The following is a 21135-nucleotide window of genomic DNA, read 5'->3' on the forward strand; positions in this document are numbered from 1 at the left end:
TATATATTATTGCGTTATTATTTCGCTGCTCGGGCCCACTTCAGACCAAATTTGGCTTAATATGGCTGCTCCACTAAAATGACTTTGACACCCCTTTTTTAAACTGTAATTATGTGTGAATTTTCTCAGAAGAGTCAACAGTAAAGAAACGTCGGAAAGCGTTTGACTGTCACTACCCACAGGTGGGTGTTTCTACTTCAAGAAAAGGAGACTTGAATAATTGGATGGAAAATGAATGATATTCTGCAACATCTCTTTATTTATTCCCTCTTATGTACTTTCATCTGTCATGAAAACACACACAAAGAAAAAAAACGTACCTTTTATCCACACAGCGTTACCTTCAGTAAAGTATGTCCTGTTTTCTTTCATTTCATTGGTTGATGAAAAAGAATGATACTGTGAAATGATGAGATAAAAACAGATTAGAAATTCCCTTTTGAATCCTTTCTGCTTTCACATCTTCAGCTCTTTTATCAGAGAATACTCTGCACCTGATCTGTGCACAGCTGTCTCTTTTTCCTTCTTGTCTTTCACACAATATCTTCACCATGCAAGATATTTGTTCTAATATGAAGGAAATGAACAGAACATCTAACCAGCTTACGGCACATCTACTGCACCTGCTGATACAGACAATATGTTACCTTTTCTTTAAGGCAAATCATTTTACTGTAAAGCTATAGAATGTAAACACATTTCTTATAGAGGAAAACAAAGGGAAACTGTATTATTTTGCTTTTTTTCCATAGCATAATATTGCATAACAGCCTTATTTCAACCAAGACTCACCTCACCTCACCTCATCTTGGTCTTGGTCTTCATGGATTATGTTGGGATTTTTCCTTCTCTACTCAGTTTTTCAGATTTTTATTCCTTAGTGTTCTTGTATTGCGTAGTGCTATAAAGTCAATGCTGGTGTGATTGCGTAGATTTTCTGAAGTCTGAAAGCACAAAGAGTAGACGCAGAAGTCACTTATCCTCTCAGATCACGTAAAATAAAATATATTGAAAGATAATTAAGGATTTTTTTGCTCAGTGACTAAAAAACAAACAAGCACTGCAGTAATAGCACGTGTCTTGACTCAGAAAGAACGCAAAAAAACATATTAAGTCGACTTTAATGCACATACATCAGAAAACATGTATGATAGCACTGACTTTTGAACCATTCATCCTATCAATACATTCAGATAATTCAGATAAAATGCCGTTTTTCAGCTTCGCATTGGCGTTAGGTATGCCCATTTTTGCGTTCAGAGGCTCGGTAGGGAACATGGAAACATCTACTACAATATTGATTCACCAATAAAACACACATTTGACAAATGACAATGGATGGACACACTTGTTTTCCTCTTTAATGCTATATTTTGCTTCTGTTTGCGCTGCTTTTGTTATAGAAACCTGTTGTTACTCTGAGCGTTTATGAATATCAACATGATCAGTAATTTAAATATAGAAAGATTCCTGTTTAACACTGAAAAATGCAAATTATAGAGAATAATATTTTAATGAAATGCGATGAATCACTGAGGAAAATTTAATGGTTGAGAAAAAAATAATAATTTGAAAGGTGCCTCAAAAAAGATTCTAGGTTTTTAAGGGTTGTGGTGGGAAAATCTGTCAATTGAGAACTCAAGAGTCAAAACTGGTCTTTTGTGTGAGTTTATTGCTTCCTGCAGCAGGGATTTCCCCCAAATGAGAGCACAATGCTGAGTCATAGGAGAGAGTAAGTGAGAATGGAGCAGCAAGCCTTACAGTCGCAGAAAAAATTATTAGACCACCATTGTTTTCTTCAATTTCTTGTTCATTTTAATGCCTGGTACAACTAAAGGTATATTTGTTTGGACAAATATAATGATAACAAGAAAAATAGCTCATAAGAGTTTAATTTCAGAGCTAATATCTATCCATTTTCCGCGGTTTTCTTGATAGTAACCAAAATTACTTCAATTCTTACATCAATAACTATGGCATTGTACTGACAAAAACAGTGCTTTGAGGCATTCCATGTTTTTTCTCTGTCTGTTTTAGTCACATGATACACACAGGAGTTAGTATTTGATTACATAACCATTGTTTCTGATTACTTTAGCTGGTCTAATAATTTTTTTCTGTGACTATATATGGGTCAAAACACGGTATTCGAAATCTCTCTGACGGGACATTTTAGAGACAGTTTGACAGATTAGTGTTGCTAAATGACCCACATTTTTACTTTTAAATTCATTTTTGTTTTAGTTGGACCATAAGGGATTATACGAAACAAAGAGCTACTTTATATTGAAATAAATGTTGGAATGACAGTCAATTAACCCTTTCATGCATAGTGGTCACTACAGTGGACAGTTACTCTACAGCTTTACTCTTGTATATTCATGGGTTTTGTTGTTTTAGTTCCATATCAACCAACACAGTGGACACTTATGCATCATCTCATAAACTGCAATTCATACCATTATTGTAACTTTGCTGTTCTTGATTGGTTCTTGAGTGGAAATCAATTGTTAATATTTATTTTTTGCATATTATCTCCATGAAGTGAGTAATAATTAGTATTAGAATATGTTAAAATGTGAGAAAACATCAGATTAGCTGCATTAAACATGGTTTCATTTCACTGTTTTCATATCACTTTATGATATTGGGTTTTAAATACATGTTTCTTGCTTCAAGAATAAAATTCATGGTGTAGCTGAGTGGACATTTTTGTAACTCCATGAAAAACAGTTTGATTTAAAAAAAAAAAAAAAAAAAAAAAATCAATCACATTGTTTTTTTTTTCATGCCTAAAGAGGAATAAAAACACTCAGGAAAAAAAATCTTGATTAAGGTTCTCATAATTCATGCATGAAAGGGTTAAAGTTCACTCTCTGATGGGACATTACTGTGTTTTGACCCATTATACAGAAGAGGATAGGACAATGACAGTCTTAGTCAGCTGACACGTGGTCAAACGTCATGAGGTAACCAGGGGTTCTGTGGGAGGGGTCAGGATGGGTTCAGAGGCCCTTCATATGGGAGAAAATGTTGATGGGGTGATTTGGTGCTGCTCATGTAAATCAGCGTGAGATGCTTTGTGTTCTCTGAAACACACGGCGGCTATGACAGAGAATGTGCTGTGCAGTTAGATAGAGTGATATGGTTTGGACAGTTACTCAAGTGATATAATTTTGCCATTACAGGGTTAAAGGGGTCATATTTAGCTAAACCCACTTAGTCTTTGGTACATTTATTTGTGTATTTCGACCCTAATAGTTCAAAAGTTTAAATATGAATCCTCCAGGTGCTGCCAAACTACTTCTTTATATTCATTCTGGGAAAAATCTAGTGGATTTCTACAACCCATTTTAATTCCTGCTTAATTTGTTACGTTATATAACTATAAGATGTAACATAAAAGGTCTAGACTTCCGACGAACATTTCTCCGAGTACGACATAAGTGTTTATCAGCAGCAGCGGTTGTAGTAAGAACTTAAAATATGTCCAAACTTCGAGCCGATTACCTTGTATTAACACACACAAGTGGCTGAATGGGACCGGCAACAACCTGGAGGGGGTGGGGCATGAAGTGGCTCGTTTGCATTTAAAGGGCCAGTGCTCAAAAAGACCTTTCTGGTGTCATTACTCAGAAATAGGGTTGAAGATGGACCTGTGGAGTTGAATTAATGAAGAATTCAGACTCAAAGGGAAATGTTTTAAAAAGCGTACTGTAATTCCATTTAAAAAAAGCAAAATATCACTCCTTTAATACATAGACTGAGAAAAAAAATCAGTTTTTTCACAGTAATTACCCAATAATTACAATCAGATCCACGTGTCTTTCAATATTGATAAGAATATTAACTTGATTCCTTTTTTTTTTTTTTTTTTAAATAGCCAAATATCACTCCTTTAAGACATAAGCAGGAAAAAATGCAGCTCATTTTAACTCATACATGTGCACATCAGTTACAAACATAATGCTCAGTGTTCATCAATCACTTGGTAAAGCAGATAAAAAAAGACCCCAAAAATGGGTCAATAACAAGCTTGGTAGCATGATTGGCTTGTCAATAACTGAGCTCCTGATGGGCAGCAGGGGAAAAAGAAAAGTGGAATAACTGCAACTAACTCATACTTTCCTCCCACATCCCTAATGATGCAGATTAAATGGATCCCATGAAAGGGAAGCATGTGCTTTCCATCAGACTTTTCAGGGGGATACTGCCATTGTAGCTCTCTGATTCCAGGCTATTTGATTTCTATTCCTTTGTCATCTTTTAACGGTCATTAGCATTTACTCAGCCCCATCACAGATGATTATTTTAAAGGTATCGAGCATCATAACCATTTGCCAAATAACCGTCCTGTTACTGTTGTTGAGTTTTTGAACGGCTTATTACAAAACTTCATTAGCTCAATAGTTTCTGCTATGGATTCACGAAGCGTATACACTGACATAGAAGGAAACAACTAGATGTTTTGATCACACTTAGGTGAGGTCTTAGTAACTGCCATGTATATTTATTCAATGGATTTTCAAAACATAAAACCTCAGTAAGCTGACACTTCAAAGACAGAGGCAGGAAAAAGCTAGCCTGGCCCTATTTTCTTCTTTTATGTCAGGCAACAAAGCTCAGTTTTCCTTTAATGTTTCAGGTAATTCTTTTTCTATAGGTATACAATGCCACCTTTTTTTTCAGTCAAAATATGCTATCCGTTTTACTACAATATGCTTTACAACCTCACACTGCATTTTTTCCTTTTATTTGTTTACGTCAAGTCTTCTAGCCAAGGTTAGTAAGTACTGCTTTGGGTTTGCTCTGTGTATTATGTTTGAACTACGTGGCCTCTTGCTGAGTAAAACACTTTAAAGTAGACTAGCATCCATTATATGCAGTACAACAGATAAGCACATTTTTAAACACTGTGAAATGTTTATCACCCCGTGAGTATGTTTAAAGTACTAACTATGAACAGCTGATCTCTTCTGAAAGCACATTTAAGTGACATCATATGGAGAAAATTGTTGTTAAGATCCACATAAGATGATACATTATGATTCACTAACAGTTGGCAGCGAAACCTCACAGATTAAAAAACAAAACAAAATATAAAATGTTTGAGTCTGTGTAGCACTGATATTCCAAACAATGTTATTAGATAAAACAGACCTTGGGTTACCAAAAGCACCAATGAATCAACACTAGGTATCCACAGACTCACTGAATAAAGCAGTGTGTTTCAAACTTGGGGTCAGCACCCCACATGGGGTCGCCTGGAATTTCAAGTAATTGATAAAAAAAAAAATGTAAATACATTACTAATAAAAAATATTTTCTAATGATTCAATATGTATTTCATGATAATTAAAACACCACACATTTCTCTTAATAAAAATCAACTTCAAATAAAATGCAGGATATAACATCTGAGAGGACATATCTTGACTGACCCAATCATGTAACCACATGCGTGACTATCCTTCAGCCTGCCTGGACACAGTCGAAACTGGATTGAACAGAGAATGGAAAGATTTCTTCACCCGCTTGAACCCGCTAAGAGATCTCCAAGAGAAAAATGTTTCTGTTTTGATTGTCTGGGGTTGCCAGAAATTTGTGATGTTAAAATGGGTTCACAAGCTACAGTAAATAAGGTTAGGAACCTCCGGAATAAATTATTGCCAAAAGTTTATTGTTTATTAGGGGTGCAACAGTACAGGTAGCCCACGGTTCGGTCCGTTCCTCGATTTGTGGGCCCTGGTTTTGGTTCAGTTTCAGTACGTGTTTTGTGCCTGAAGAGAACAGTTTTTTTTTCTCCCAAAATTATATTTTTATTTTGCTTGTCAGCAAAAACTGAATCTCACAATAGGAACAAATTCTATCACTGTACTGAATAAAAAAACACTTTCTGTACTGAACAACAGAACCCTGTCTTATTCCTTGAATACTTGTATACAGTCGTATAAAAACAGACACATGCACACATAAGGCACATAATTCCTGTTCTGCATAAGGACATAAAAGAAAATGGTGGTATAAAAATGCCACCGTAGGCATTTCCTTGTAATGGCGTGTCACGGTATTGTATGTGTGTCAGAGTCCTGCACCAGGTTGGTACTGTGTAGACAATGTGTTAAATCACAGGTCAGGTCTAATGTATGCGAGTACAGGCAGGTGCGGGTTTGGAGAGTGGACCAGTGCAGGACTCTGATGTGTTGAGTCTAAAGTCGCTTCTCTGTCCACTGTCTATCATTGAGGGGCGGGGCTTGTAAAGCAGTATATAAAGCGCCAACGCAAAATCAATTGCAAAACTGAAAACCTGCGGTCCATAAGGGCAGATGGTCCCGTGCAGGGTGGACCGAACACTACACAGTTTTCCCAAGTACCGTTGCATCTCTATTGTTTATGCACATTTGTATTATGGCAGTGTTTTTCAACCTTGGGATTGGGACCCCATGTGGAATCACCTAGAATTCAAATGGGGTCACCTGAAATTTCTAGTAATTGATAAAAAAAACCCTTAAAAAAACATACTAATAAAAATATATATGGTGAGTTGAGAGAGACAATCCCAATACATCAAAGACATGACAAACTGTGAAGCTGAAACTGAAGCACTGTGGTACTGTTTATCTTTTAAATGTTCACTGTGGTTGGTTTCAGATGCTGCAGCTCTTTCATAATTCATAGTTTGAGTTATTGTTACCTCCGCCAAGGAGGTTATGTTTTTGCCAGGGTTTGTTTGTCTGTCTGTCTGTCTGTCTGTTTGTCTGTCCGTTAGTGTGCAACATAACTCAAAAAGTTATGGACAGATTTTGATGAAATTTTCAGGGTTTGTTGGAAATGGGATAAGGAAGAAATGATTAAATTTTGGTGGTGATCTGGAGTGGGGGGGCCCACGGGGGGGGCGCAGACCAGAAAATTTCATCAAAATCTGTCCATAACTTTTTGAGTTATGTTGCACACTAACGGACAGACAAATAAACAGACAGACAAACAAACCCTGGCAAAAACATAACCTCCTTGGTGTGGGGGGGCCCACGGGGGGGGGTCACTGATCAACCTTGGCGGAGGTCTGCGCTCTCCGAGTGCTTCTAGTTTTAATTGTCAGCCTTGTACCCAGCCAGCATGTCCATGTGGGCCCCAGAAGGGTCATAATTGGGCTGCATATAAGGGTCCCATTTGAGTTTGTCCGCAGTTTCCATGGTGGCCCCACTTGTGTTTGCCCATATCAGAATCAGAATTAGAGATCTGAATATGTCATATTATTTATTCTTCACACTATTTATCCCACGATATTTATCTTTCATGTCATTTGCACTACTTCTCATGTTATTTGCACTACTTAAATTCTGTTTTACAAATATCTTAGTTTGCAATTCTTTTTATTTTTTTTTTTAATATAAATAACTGTGCCTTTTACTGATATTTGTTGTTGTTTTTCTGATATTTGCTGTCTGTCTGTAAATTTTTGCACTGAACCTAAGAGCTTTGCCTCAATTTCGTTGTACTTGGTACAATGGCAGTAAAGAGTTTCTGATTCTGATTTTGATTCTGATGAAACACATGCGGGGCCCCCATGGAAACTGCAGACAAATCCACATGGGACCCTTATATGCAGCCCAGTTGTAACCCTTCTGGGGCCCACATGGACATGCTGGCTGGGTAAATCCAAGCTGGACTGACTGTACATATCCTGACCAAGGAAAATAAAATTCTCACTTTGTGCAGGAATCTACACTTGGCTTTTCTGCCTCCGTCCATAATAATATACATTATATAGACTAAATGTCGTCTAAAATTAAAGTTTATTTACAAGATAGTATAGCAAACTATTACATGATTTAAAACAAATTAATTTTAGCAAATAAAATGTCTCCGTTTTGAATGTCTGGGGTCACCAGAAATTTGTGACGTTAAAATGGGGTCACGAGCCAATAAAGTTTGGGAACCACTGTATTATGGTATTATCAAATTTTCTGCTTCAAACAAAAAAATCTTAACTGGTTATTTTAGCAGTCGGTCAAAATGACACTGTGTCTTATAATCTTCATGTTCTGCTTCAGCTGATAGTTTACATTATTGCTCTGTTAGCTTAGCTCTGGTTTTAGACAGAAAACAGCCGCAGTAAAACCACAAATCACCTCTTTCTGTTTTCTGTATACGTAGAGTGTGTTTTCAAAGATCTGTTTGGAATCATCCAAACAAGGTCAAAAATGTCACAGTTTAGTCTGAACCACAGATCAACAAACAGCATTTTAGCAAAGATAATAACATCACATAATAACTTTGTATTTTCACAAGCCTCATAATCAAACTCACCTGCAGAAGAAATGCTCCGACTTCATCCTCAAACTCTATTATTTTAATTTAGAGCTGAATCCAGTGGTAAAAACAACAGCAGTGCTTCTCTCTTTTATCACTTTGTCCCTTTATTTAATTCTAACGTTATCAAATTTTACTGAAAAATATGATTGGGTTCAGTATGTGTGTAGTCTAATAAAATGGCATCTTAGGCCATAACTTCAGAGCATTTTATTCTAAACACTAATGATACTTTTAGATCAGATTTCAGTATTATAAAGTACAAATACTACATATAGCTCCTTTAATTTAATTGTTTTCTCATTGCTTTTTTGTTGTTTCACTTATCTGGATACCAAATAAGATACGAGATGTACAAGTATCAAAAAACTGTTTTTATTCCTACGTGTTTTTTTTGGTTTTGATGTATTTTTAGACCCAAACCCAAGTGCCTGTGTCCAATCAAGGAAAAAAGAAAACCTAAGGAGCATTAACATTTTATAAAGGTAGAGTTCAAAGTTAAATACAGCAGTAGTGATGAAATATCTTAGCTGAAAACTATGTCTTCCAGGTCCGGTAGACAGTTTTGATCTCAGGTACGTTTTTCCCCCTTAATATTGTATAAAACGTCCAAGTGCATCTTCTCAAAGGGGGGGACGGCGTTTCAGCTTTTACCGTCCTTCACTGGAGAAAGGACGGTTTATATGCTCTGTACTAAAACTCAGTGGGATGTAACTGTGAGTAACTGAGATAAGTGTGGAGGGGGTTTTTGCCGTTCATAAATTATCTACTTTGAACTTATACTTTGGTTTCACAGTAGCAATTACATATAAAATGAGCACCTCAATAAAATATCATGTACTCCAGATTGAAATTGAACTTGTACAAATATCAAATAGGTTGAAAAAAAAGGTGTTTATGTTGAATTTTATATAAATAGAATGGACTGACAGGCAAAAAGTGACATGGATCTCAGTATTCCGTGATAATTTAGCAGTAAATTGTTTTAAATAAATGTTTGATTAGTGAATGAAACCACTATGCTTTTATATTTAGTGCATAAAGTCACTTAACTGTAACAGTCGAAATATTACCGTATCGAAAAACATATAAAAATGAGTTTTTGAAGAGAGATCTCAAACTATTTTTGCAATAACTTCCAAATGCATTTTTCATTATATTTAACCTTTTCAATGTTATTTATCAGCATTTAGTTTAATATTATCCTCTGCAATTTGCATTTTTTAGTGAAAATCAATGCAAATGTTCCTAAAAGGTCAGAGTAAATTCAAATGTTATTGAAAAACAGGGAAAACTGAAGGAAAATATATCATCAACTTAGCATAAAATCGTGATTGCAACCACTGACATTAGTTAAACTACATGTGTTTTACTGGTTGTAGAGGATACGAGAGTTTACACATTCACTATAGAGCATCTGAACGTCCAAAAAAAGACACATCTGATGCCATATTTACCGAAACTATTAAATGTATTGATAGAATTAATGGTTGAAAAGTAATAAAACATTTTAGATCAGTAGATGCTTTCCGTCACAGGTGGTTGTTTACGTTAACTGAAGTCTTCTAATGTGTTTGATTGCGCATGTTGAATTTTATATAAATAAGATGGACTGACAGGCAGAAAATAACATGTATCACAGTAATCTGTAATAATTTAGCAGTAAATTGTTTTAAATAAATGTTTGATTGGGGAATGAAACCACTATGCTTTTATATTTAGTGCATAAAGTCACTTAAAGGAGGATGTGACTGTAACGGTCGAAATATTACCGTATCGAAAAACATACAAAAATGAGTTTTTGAAGTGAGATCTCAAACTATTTTTGTGATGACTTCTGAATGCATTTTTCATTACATTTAACCTTTTCAAAGTTATTTATCAGCATTCAGTGTAATATTATCCTCTGCAATTTGCATTTTTCAGTGAAAATCAATGTAAATGTTCCTAAAAGGTCAGAGTAAATTCAAATGTTATTGAAAAACAGGGAAAACTGAAGGAAAATATATCATCAACTTCACATAAAATAGTGACTGCAACCACTGACATAAGTAAAACTACATGTGTTTTACTGGTTTTGGATGACAGAGTCAGGGGTCTCAAACTCATTCCCTTATAGGGGCCACATTCAGCCCGATTTGATCTCAGGTGGGGCAGACTAGTAAAATAATAACATAATAACCTATAAATAATGACAACTCCAGATTTTTGTCTTTGTTTTAGTACAAAAAACCCCCATGAAGTTATGAAAATATTTACTTTAATAAACTATCCAAACAAAAAAGATGTGAATAACGTGAAAAAACTGAAATTTCTTAAGAAAAATAAGTGCAATTTTAACAATATTATGCCTCAACTTATCATTCCTACATGTGCATTATGGATCAGATCTACAAAGACACTAAACACTGAGTAACAGGCAGAAAATTGTTAAAATTGAGCTTAATTTTCTTTACATATTTCAAGTTGTTCATATTTGTTCAGGTTATTCACATTTTATTGTTACAGGATAGTTTGCAAATCCAAATATTTTCATAATTTAATGTGATTTTTGCACTAAAACAAAGACAAAATTTGAAGTTGTGATTATATACAGGCATAATGTGATATTAATTTCTTCACATCAAACTAAGAAAATATGGAGTCATTATTTTTTGTAGGTTATTACTCTATTATTTTACTGTAGATCGTGTTGGTCTGTATGTGGAACCTGAACTAAAATGAGTTCGACAGCCTTGACTGGAATTTCTGCACTTTGCTAATTCACCCCAGGGCCCGGATTGGAACCTTCGGCGGGCCACATTTGGCCCCCGGACCACATGTTTGAGACCCCTGCTATAGAGCATCTGACCGTCCAAAAAAAGACACATTTGATGCCACATCTACTGGAACTATTTACATGTGTTGATAAAATTAATGGTTGAAAAGGAATAAAACCTTTTAGATCAGTGGATGCTTTAGGTCACAGGTGGCTGTTGAGGTTATTGAGGATTAACTGAAGTCTTCTAATTATGTGTTTGATTGCACAGTGTGTTCCCATTGGAGCAGTGCCTGGCTCAGGCGTCTGTCAAGGGGCCGAGTGCTGCAGACAGAGGCTGGAGCCACAGAATCTTGTTGTTTGGCCTTGGGCCACCGTGTCCTGTCAGCTCAAATCTCATAGTCCACCCCGAATGATATGTCAGATCCTTGAAGTTCCTTGTGCAGCTCGCAGGACTGATTAAGAATTTAAGACACAACACCTTCGAAACTCGAGGCGTATTGTAGCTGGAGTAGCTCCTGGTTCAGAGTCAGGCAATGGGTGCAAACTTATTTAGAATTTTTCATTTTATCATTGTTTTGTTCCACTCTAAGTTTCATCCTTGTGTCCTTGCTTTTTTTGTTGAATTTGCATGATGAGCATAATGTTCAGAGCCATAATCATCACAGCCATCTGTATAATTACTGCTAAAGTGTACTGTAGATTGCTAACAAAGCATTGTAAAAGCCCTGCACTGTAGCATTCAGTGGTTGAGGCTGAATAGAGGATGTTGATACTAATGGATTTGTTGTCTTGGCAACCAATTTAGGTCTTTACTTACAACTTAGTTACTCTGTATCTTGTCTCACCACTGACTCCGTTACAAGATGACACCACCACTCATCATCTTATTATCGCAATTCACAGTATTTCCTGATTAATTCTCATTTTATCTTTTCTCTCACAGATATTGTGCCAATTACTCACTTGTACTTCTTTTCATAATCTCTCTTTTTCTTTGTTTCGTTTCTTAGCTGGCATCATGGGATTCCACTCGTGGTTTGAATGGTAGCCTAAAGGAGAACCGGATAGAGAGCGGTATGCAGGGAGTGACACTGAAGATTGTAACATTACTGGTAAGTTGTGGGGGAACACTGAATGCATTAACACTTGGCCTGAGTGGGCAAATATTTGAGTAAAAAACTCAAACACTACAACACAGAAGAATGTAGGCCTGTTCTGTACACCCACATATTAAGCAGCGTGATTATTTTGTTACAGGTTATTATTCTAAAGCACAAAAATAAATGACTGAATGTACGTTTCTTGCTGCTTTTTTTATGTTTTTACACAGTTGTTACACTTAATAATTGTTGCTATGTTTTTTACAGCAAAAGCCCCTGAACATATTGATTTAAGTTTTAAATGAAAGTTTTTCTCCACATTTTCTTTCACTTTGATATTGTAGCTCTAACGGAATTGCAAAGAGTTTGATATTTCCACATTCAGAATTCAGAGAGTTATTTTTTGTTTTAACACTTTGTCAAAGCCATTTATCAGTGTTTATAGAAAATCATTATCAAAACAAAGCACATTTTTCATGCTGGAGAGGATCTTTAAATATATGCCTTTTTATATCGATTGACCTGAATTAAATGGAGCAATTATATATCGGCTAAAATTTACTTAGGGGGTCAAATGAGTGGCCATTTTTGTCAAAAAAAAAAAAAAATTTGTAAGAAATGCATAGAACTGTGTTGAAATAATGCTAATACATTTGTGCACAGACTACTGATATTATGTGACAGTGGAAGCTATATTTTCAGAAATATTGGATTTTGAATAGCACGTGTTTCGGAAAACTTTTGCTGGTGGACGGACGTGACATTACCCATGATGATCTGGTCAGTACCAGTACTTTATTAGTAATAAACTTATATACTTACTATTGCTAATTATCCTCTTATTCATAAATGTTAGTATTGTGGATCTAAAACAATAACAGCTGACACAAAAACACAAAATGTGGCAGTGGACGGATGTGACATGGTTGTTACAGATCCCATCATACTGATGCTCAGCAGCCATGTCACCATTTCCACAAATGATCCCTGTGCAAAAACTAGGATCATAATTATTTATTGTATAGTTTATCATCATACTAAAGAGTAAATAACAATATAGAATTGTTATTTCTTTATAAAAATGCTTATTATTAGAAAACTGTTGATTTAAAAAGTGACGTGTGACATTCTTAATGTATGTATTGGCGTAACATAAGCAGGATGGATCAGCACCATACTCCAGATTGAACCTGTAAAAATAAAACATGTGATATGTAGGATATAATCTTGTAAGAATAATTGGGGAATCTAAAAGAATAGAATATTTGTTTTTCAGGTAAATTCAGTTCAAATATAACTTGGCCATTTGTGACATGAAAATATAGCATTAATTGTGATGAAATTGGACATTTTTGACCTGAAAACATAGTTCATATGACCATCAACATGTTGCAACAGAACTGAAATCCTGTAAATTTGCAAAACTTACATTTAACAACACAAAGTTCCTTTGGGGATTCACTTATATTGATTTCTTATGCACAAAGACATAAATAAGACCTCTAAGCAAATTTTAGCCGATATATTAATGCAATCACTTATAGTTTATGTCAGACACAAACTGGATTTTTTTAAGATAACATGAATAGTGCAGACAAATATCCACTCAAAGGTTCTGACGTCAATATGATACCCGTCGTTGTGTTATGTTTACTAAATTTTTACAACAGAAAGGAAACCAAATGAAAAGCAGCACACAATTTTCTAGCACTGATGTACTTTGGACTGCACGGTCACAGTCATTGGAGTGTTCTCTTATGGAAGAGGGATTTTTTAAGGTTTTCTCATCAAAAAGCCAAGAGTGTCCCACAACAAAATAGCAGCTTTTCCTCAACTAACCTCACCGAACCACCTCCAAAACCTCTTTCACTTCCCTGCCTTTATCTGTTTTCCTTCTTCACACATGATTTACCTGCATCATATTTATTCACATAAGGTCTGCTCAGCTCTCTCTTGGCAGTGCCACTTAATCAAGTCATTTGCCCCTGCCTACTTTTTTTTTTTTTTTTTTTTTTTTTTTTTAACACCTTCTCCCGTCGTATTCTGCCCTGGCGCTATCAACCCATAAAGAAGAAGCATGGTCGTGTGCAATAAATTTACAATGGCAATTTCGATGATGATGAACTTGCGGTTGCCATGGTGCCATGTGTTACAGGTCAACAGTTGCTGAGGAAACTATTTTATTAAGATGAAGTTCAACTTAGATCACCTTAGAAGCTCTTCATAAAATTGTCACCCCAAAGTTCTTAAAATGACTGAATGTGTCCTCGCCTCGGTTGCCAATCTGGCCCCAAGGAGATTAGGGTGCATCTTGATAAATGATACACCTGTGATTAAGTACACACACTCTACTCTTTTCCCTGAGTTTAAGGATAAATGGCAACCTCAGGGACAAAATTTCTCATCATTATTATTATGCCACTAAATTATTGTCTTTAAAAGTCCTTTATTCCCATGTTCTTTGGATCAAACCCATCCTGAACTGCATACGTCTAGAGAAGATACGAGACACACTTCAGGGCTCCAAGACCAAATTTTATACATTGTGGACCTCTTTTCCTTCATATGTTAGAGATCTAAATTTCCTCGCTATCCCTGATTGATTATTTGTCTTTTGTATTCACTTATGTGGCCGTTCCCCCGCTGGACTGGAATGAGCGAATACTGTATCAAAACAAACTATACATTTTGTAAAATTACCCCCAGTTCCGCATTTGATAATTTTGGAATTTTCTTTAATGGCCATCGGTAGCTAGGGGATTGGTGGATATTTGTCCAAATTTACAGACCCAGGTTTTCATGCATGAGTGAGCAGGGGCAAATTGCGCAATCCAAGTTAAAACTGGTTTGTGCGAGGTAGCGGTGGGATTTAAATCCAATCAAAGGTCATGGGAGGGGACAGTGGGCATCCATCTTGTTTTCCACAAAGTTGCCAGGTTACAGCATTAACAGTTTCGCCACCATGTGAATTTCATTTCTTTACCCATGGCAGCTGTTCCTGCCTTTCCAAGTTAATTCAACTTGTTTAGGCCTGAAAATGTCACTGAGGATAGGCCAAGTTAGGGTTAGGGTTATGGATTTAAATCCCACCGCTACTTTGCGCAAACCAGTTTCAACTTGGATTGCGTAATTGTCCCCTGCTCACTCATGAATGAAAACCTGGGTCTGTAAATTTGGACAAATATCCACCAATCCCCTACCTACCGAGTCTATAAAAGAAAATTCCAAAAATTATCAAAAGCGGAACTGGGGGTAATTTTTCAAAATTACTCAAAATGTTTTTGTTTTTTTGTTTTTTTTGATACACCCTATATAGGAGCCTGAGATTATGTGCGTAATGAGGTACCTTAAACATTGAGATGGACAATTTTTACACTGATTGACCTACATAGGATTATATATATATATATATATATATATATATATATATATATATATATATATATATATATATATATTTTTTTTTTTTTTTTTTTTTTTTTTTTTTTTTTTTTTTTTTTTTTTTTTTTTTTTTATTTAGACAGGGACAATGCACAATATACATTAACCTTAAAAAAGGAGAGATATAGTGTGCCAGGCTGTAGCTCTAGTGCTAATTTCCACCTGTAGTCCCTGGGCGGGTTGATGTTATCATTAAAAAAACAGACATTAATAAAAACTAAAACAGCAAAACAACAAAAAGCAGTAAAAAATGCATTTCTATAACTCCATCTATATAAAAAAATTCATTGACACCCAACCATTCACTTTTATTCGTCCCACTGCATTCTGTCACACACACTCTAAGCATGTTTACATTACATTACATTGTGGCTACAGGTTTGGTTAGAGAGTAGCTGTTTTTTCTCCATGCAGAAGAATGTGTATAATTGTAATTTTTAATATCAAGGTACTGTTTGTTTGTTGCCTGTTTTGTTCTTTGTTGAGGTTGTTTTATTTTGTTTTTATACATTGCTGTCACTTAGGTTATTGACTTCATATCCTTTCACATACAAAGGCATGTTGTATACATGTATCCTGTGACTGAAAAAAACTCAAAGTTGGAGGGGGGGAAAGTCTTTTATTAACCTTTTATATAATTTTCTTCTGAACAGGAGGAGCCTTTTGTTATGGTGGCAGAGAACATTCTGGGTCAACCCAAGAGATATAAAGGTTTCTCCATCGACGTTCTGGACGCCCTGGCCAAGATCCTGGGTTTTAAATATGACATCTACCAGGTCGGAGATGGGAAGTATGGCTCTGCACTCCCTAACGGATCCTGGAATGGCATGATTGGGGAACTCATTGGCAAGGTTGGTAGGGGTTTCTCTCCTCAGTCAATCAATGGTGAGATTTCAGTCGCAATGATTTTCTGGGAGGCAGGCCACATTGTCTTGTTCAGAAAGAGGAGCTCAATTATAAGGCTTGATAAAAGCAGAAAAGATCTGAAAAACAGCACCAACCGGGCCAGCAGCATGTCCTGTATCTGCAAGTCAGGTTTCTTAGGGGGTGACATCACAGATTCATTGAACTAAGTCTGATTTCTGCAGGAAAGTGAAAGTTTGAGAACTTACAGTATGCCTCATGATTATAATGTGAACTTAGTCTCGCTGATCAAGCACGAGGTTGGGTAATGACTCACTTTCACATAAATATTCTTTAAGATAGAGAAAGCTACTGGTGTACTCACAGCTGTTGCCCTACAGTTTAGTACAATTGTTTTCGGTGGGGGCTGTGTTACCCACACATTGGGGGTCACACACATTCCAATATGATTACTGCTACATCCAGCATGTGTTCACTGAAAGGCAGGCTGATGGTAACCTTAAAGGCTTTACCAGAACACTATCAAACACATCCGCTCTAATCACTGACCTCACTACATTTACAGATCCACTGCGGTGGCAAGAAAATGCAACCAAGGAATCAGAAGTTTATTTCAAAGCTCATTATAAAAGTATAGACTTACAAGGCAAACTGATCTCTCTGCTTTGGTTCAAAGAGAATAGAGATGCTGGCGGTGTTTCTGAAGAACAATAAATATGGACTTTCAAAAATAAAGGATTGTTTCGGTAAGAAATGTGAATGTGAAGGGCCACAGGGAGATCAGCATGACTCAAAAACTTTAAAACTTTGGGACATCTGAAATACAGCTCCTCTAAGGAGGAAACTAGATATTCTGCTGAGCAAAAACATTAGTTCTAGCTCTCCTGACGGTCAACTATTTACTCCTCTGGCATCTAACAGCTTACAAAGCTCTTATGCATGTTAGGTTGTTTGAAAAACAAAGAGTGCTTTTTCCTGGACAATAAAACAGGAACATTCTCTCCATCCACAGAAAGCTGACCTGGCCGTATCAGCCATCACCATCACCCCTGAGCGTGAAAGTGTGGTGGATTTCAGCAAGCGTTACCTGGACTATTCAGTGGGCATCCTGATGCGCAAGTCGGAGGAAAAAATCAACATATTTTCTTTGCTGGCGCCATTTGACCTGGCGGTGTGGGCGTGCATTGCTGCTGCCATCCCTGTGGTGGGAATCATGATCTTCCTGCTCCGGCGTATCCAAGCGGTGCGCTGCCAGAGCAACACAGGAGGACATCCACCGCCCTCCGTCTCCACGTCGCTTCAGAGCGCCATCTGGATTGTTTATGGAGCTTTTGTGCAACAAGGTATGTGTAACAAATGAGAGTCTAGCCACCAGTAACACAAAAGGACAGTTGTTGGAAATTGTGTGTGGTTAAGAGGCCAAGGCTTAGCTGCTTTCTATCCAGGTCATTTCTCCTACTTGTACTTGTGTTGCTTATGTTGTTGGATTAACTGGTAAAGTCAGTGTTAATCAGACTCCAGACTGTCCATTCCCAAAGGCTGGGTTGAGACCCACATGTGAGTCCATGGAGGTCATCAAATACATTTGCATTTTAAGCATTTTGAAAAACAGGAAGCAAAATAAAAGGAAAAAACAGAGCTTTTTAATGCCTAATAGATTCTAATAGAGAATAATTTCCTCTCATTTATAAAGTTCCTTTCTGATGAAATGAATTAAAACAATAGTTATGTTTCCATAAAACCTCAAATAATTTTAAAGCACACTTATGAGCTTTTTGCAAATGATGTGCATTTCCATTAAGTGGTTTAAGTGAATAAATTAGGCTGCATCATGTCATCCGCAGGTGGCACTGTAGGCTACCATACATGGCTCTAATTAACAGTAGAAGAAGCAGAGCGCTCTAACGATAGTGTGTCTCTAAAATGGTCATGATGTGATTAACAGATGAGAGACCGGGGAATAATTCAGTGTCCTCATCAGTCCACATATCTGTTGTAGATGGTTATACACTTAAGATAAGATGAGATAAGATAAGATAAGATAAGATAAGATAGGATAAGACAAGATAAGATAAGATATTCCTTTATTGATCCCACAATGGGGAAATTCACAGTGTTGTCAGCAGCAAAAACATACACATACACATAAAACAAACAGTCATATAAATTTGAATAAAAAAGTGTTTAAAAAGTGTTTAAAAGGAGGGTGCAAATACGGTTGATATGAATGTAGTGCAAAAAATCTATAAATACGGATTTGAATATATACAGATTTGGACAAGTGCAGTTTTAGATATATAAATATGGTGCCTATAGACCCGTTAAATCTGGGTAAACACAGCAAACAGCTCACAATTTATTGAAAACAGATCGTGCAATCTGGGTAGTTCTTTCAAATTTGGTCATTTCCATTAACACTTTCCAGTATGAAATTTCCCAATGTGTATTAAATACATTAACAGAAACACCCCTACCTCTGCCTAAACACATGTATTGTGTGAATGCTTTGTTTCACACACTATGTTGTTCTCCTTTTTATGGTATGGAACTCCTCCTGCATACATGGTGTGATTTAAACCATTCCAACACCACAATATGCAGCTCATTTAAGACATTAATGCTTTTACTTTTGACTGTTGTGCATTATGTACTTTTTAAAATATTAACCCTTTTATGCATGAATTATGAGAACCTTAGTCAATATTTTTTCTTGAGTGTTTTTATTCCTCTTTAGGCATGAAAAAAACAATGCAATTGAAATTTTTTTATGAATCTATTTTTTGTGGCGTTAAAAAAAAAAGTCCACTCAGCTGGATACCATGCGTTAAATTTTTGAAGCAAAAAAACATGTATTTAAAACACATAATCAGAAAGTGATATAGTGTGTGAAAACTATGAAATAAAAACATTTGTAATGCTGCTAATTGCTAAATTACTAATGTTTCTCCGCATTTTATCATACACACACATTTTACATGACTCATTTCATGAAGATAATATCCTCCTGAGACCCAGGAAACTGACAATTTTAGCTTTTTTACATTAAAAAATTGTCTTGATTGGAATCTGCATAATGCAAGTTTTTTCAGATACATTTTAAAAATCATTTTTAGTTATTTGATTTTTTTAATGGAATGTCCTTTGCAATGGACAGCATTTAAGTTAAACTGTCAAACTTTTGTCCCCTATAGAGGACAAAATGCATTGCTGGGTCTCAGGAGGAGATGCAAAAAAAAAAAAAAAAAAAAAAATTGCAATTGATATACAGTACAGGCCAAAAGTTTGGACACACCTTCTCATTCTTTGCATTTTCTTTATTTTCATGACTATTTACATTGTAGATTCTCACTGAAGGCATCAAAACTATGAATGAACACATGTGGAATTATGTACTTAACAAAAAAGTGTGAAATAACTGAAAACATCTCTTATATTCTAGTTTCTTCAAAGTAGCCACCCTTAGCTCTGATGACTGTTTTGCACACTCTTGGCATTCTCTTGATGAGCTTCCAGAGGTAGTCACCTGAAATGGTTTCCTAACAGTCTTGAAGAAGTTCCCAGAGATGCTTGGCACTTGTTGGTCCTTTTGCCTTCACTCTGCGGTCCAGCTCACCCCAAACCATCTCGATTGGGTTCAGGTCCGGTGACTGTGGAGGCCAGGTCATCTGGCGCAGCACTCCATCACTCTCCTTCTTGGTCAAATATCCCTCACACAGCCTGGAGGTGTGTTTGGGGTCATTGTCCTGTTGAAACATAAATGATGGTCCAACTAAACGCAAACCGGATGGAATGGCATGTCACTTCAGGATGCTGTGGTAGCCATGCTGATTCAGGTTGCCTTCAGTCTTGAATAAATCCCCAACAGCGTCACCAGCAAAGCACCCCCACACCATCACACCTCCTCCTCCATGCTTCACGGTGGGAACCAGGCATGTAGCATCCATCCGTTCACCTTTTCTGCGTCGCACAAAGACATGGCGGTTGGATCCAAAGATCTCAAATTTGGACTCATCAGACCAAAGCACAGATTTCCACTGGTCTAATGTCCATTCCTTGGGTTTCTTGGCCCAAATAAATCTCTTCTGTTTGTTGCCTCTCCTGAGCAGTGGTTTCCTAGCAGCTATTTGACCATGAAGGCCTGATTCACGCAGTCTCCTCTTAACAGTTGTTGTAGAGATGTGTCTGCTGCTAGAGCTCTGTGTGGTATTCATCTGGTCTCTAATCTGAGCTGCTGTTAATTTGCGATTTCTGAGGCTGGTGACTCAGATGAACTTATCTTCAGCATCAGAGGTGACTCTTGGTCTTCCTTTCCTGGGGCGGTCCTCATGTGAGCCAGTTTCGTTGTAGCGCTTGATGGTTTTTGCGACTGCACTTGGGGACACATTCAAAGTTTTTGAAATTTTCTAGACTGACTGACCTTCATTTCTTAAAGTAATGATGGCCACTCGTTTGTCTTTACTTAGCTGATTGGTTCTCGCCATAATATGCATTCTAACAGTTGTCCAATAGGGCTGTCAGCTGTGCATCAACCTGACTTCTGCACAACACAACTGATGGTCCCAACCCCATCAATAAGGCAAGAAATTCCACTAAGTAACCCTGACAAGGCACAGCTATGAAGTGAAAACCATTTCAGGTGACTACCTCTTGATGCTC

The 21135-nt window shown here is 36.6% G+C and overlaps 1 protein-coding gene across 1 annotated transcript in view; it reads left to right on the plus strand.

The window, feature by feature from the left end:
- grid1a (glutamate receptor, ionotropic, delta 1a) overlaps positions 1-21135 on the plus strand; it is a 374524-nt gene that overhangs the window by 323776 nt on the left and 29613 nt on the right. The window contains exons 9-11 of the mRNA XM_030156621.1: positions 12085-12186; positions 16269-16466; positions 17492-17822. Coding sequence (XP_030012481.1) covers positions 12085-12186; positions 16269-16466; positions 17492-17822 — 631 coding nt within the window. The remainder of the gene's footprint in view (positions 1-12084; positions 12187-16268; positions 16467-17491; positions 17823-21135) is intronic.

The sequence above is a fragment of the Sphaeramia orbicularis genome, chromosome 15 (genome assembly GCF_902148855.1).
Source record: "Sphaeramia orbicularis chromosome 15, fSphaOr1.1, whole genome shotgun sequence".
Classification (NCBI taxonomy): Eukaryota; Metazoa; Chordata; class Actinopteri; order Kurtiformes; family Apogonidae; genus Sphaeramia; species Sphaeramia orbicularis.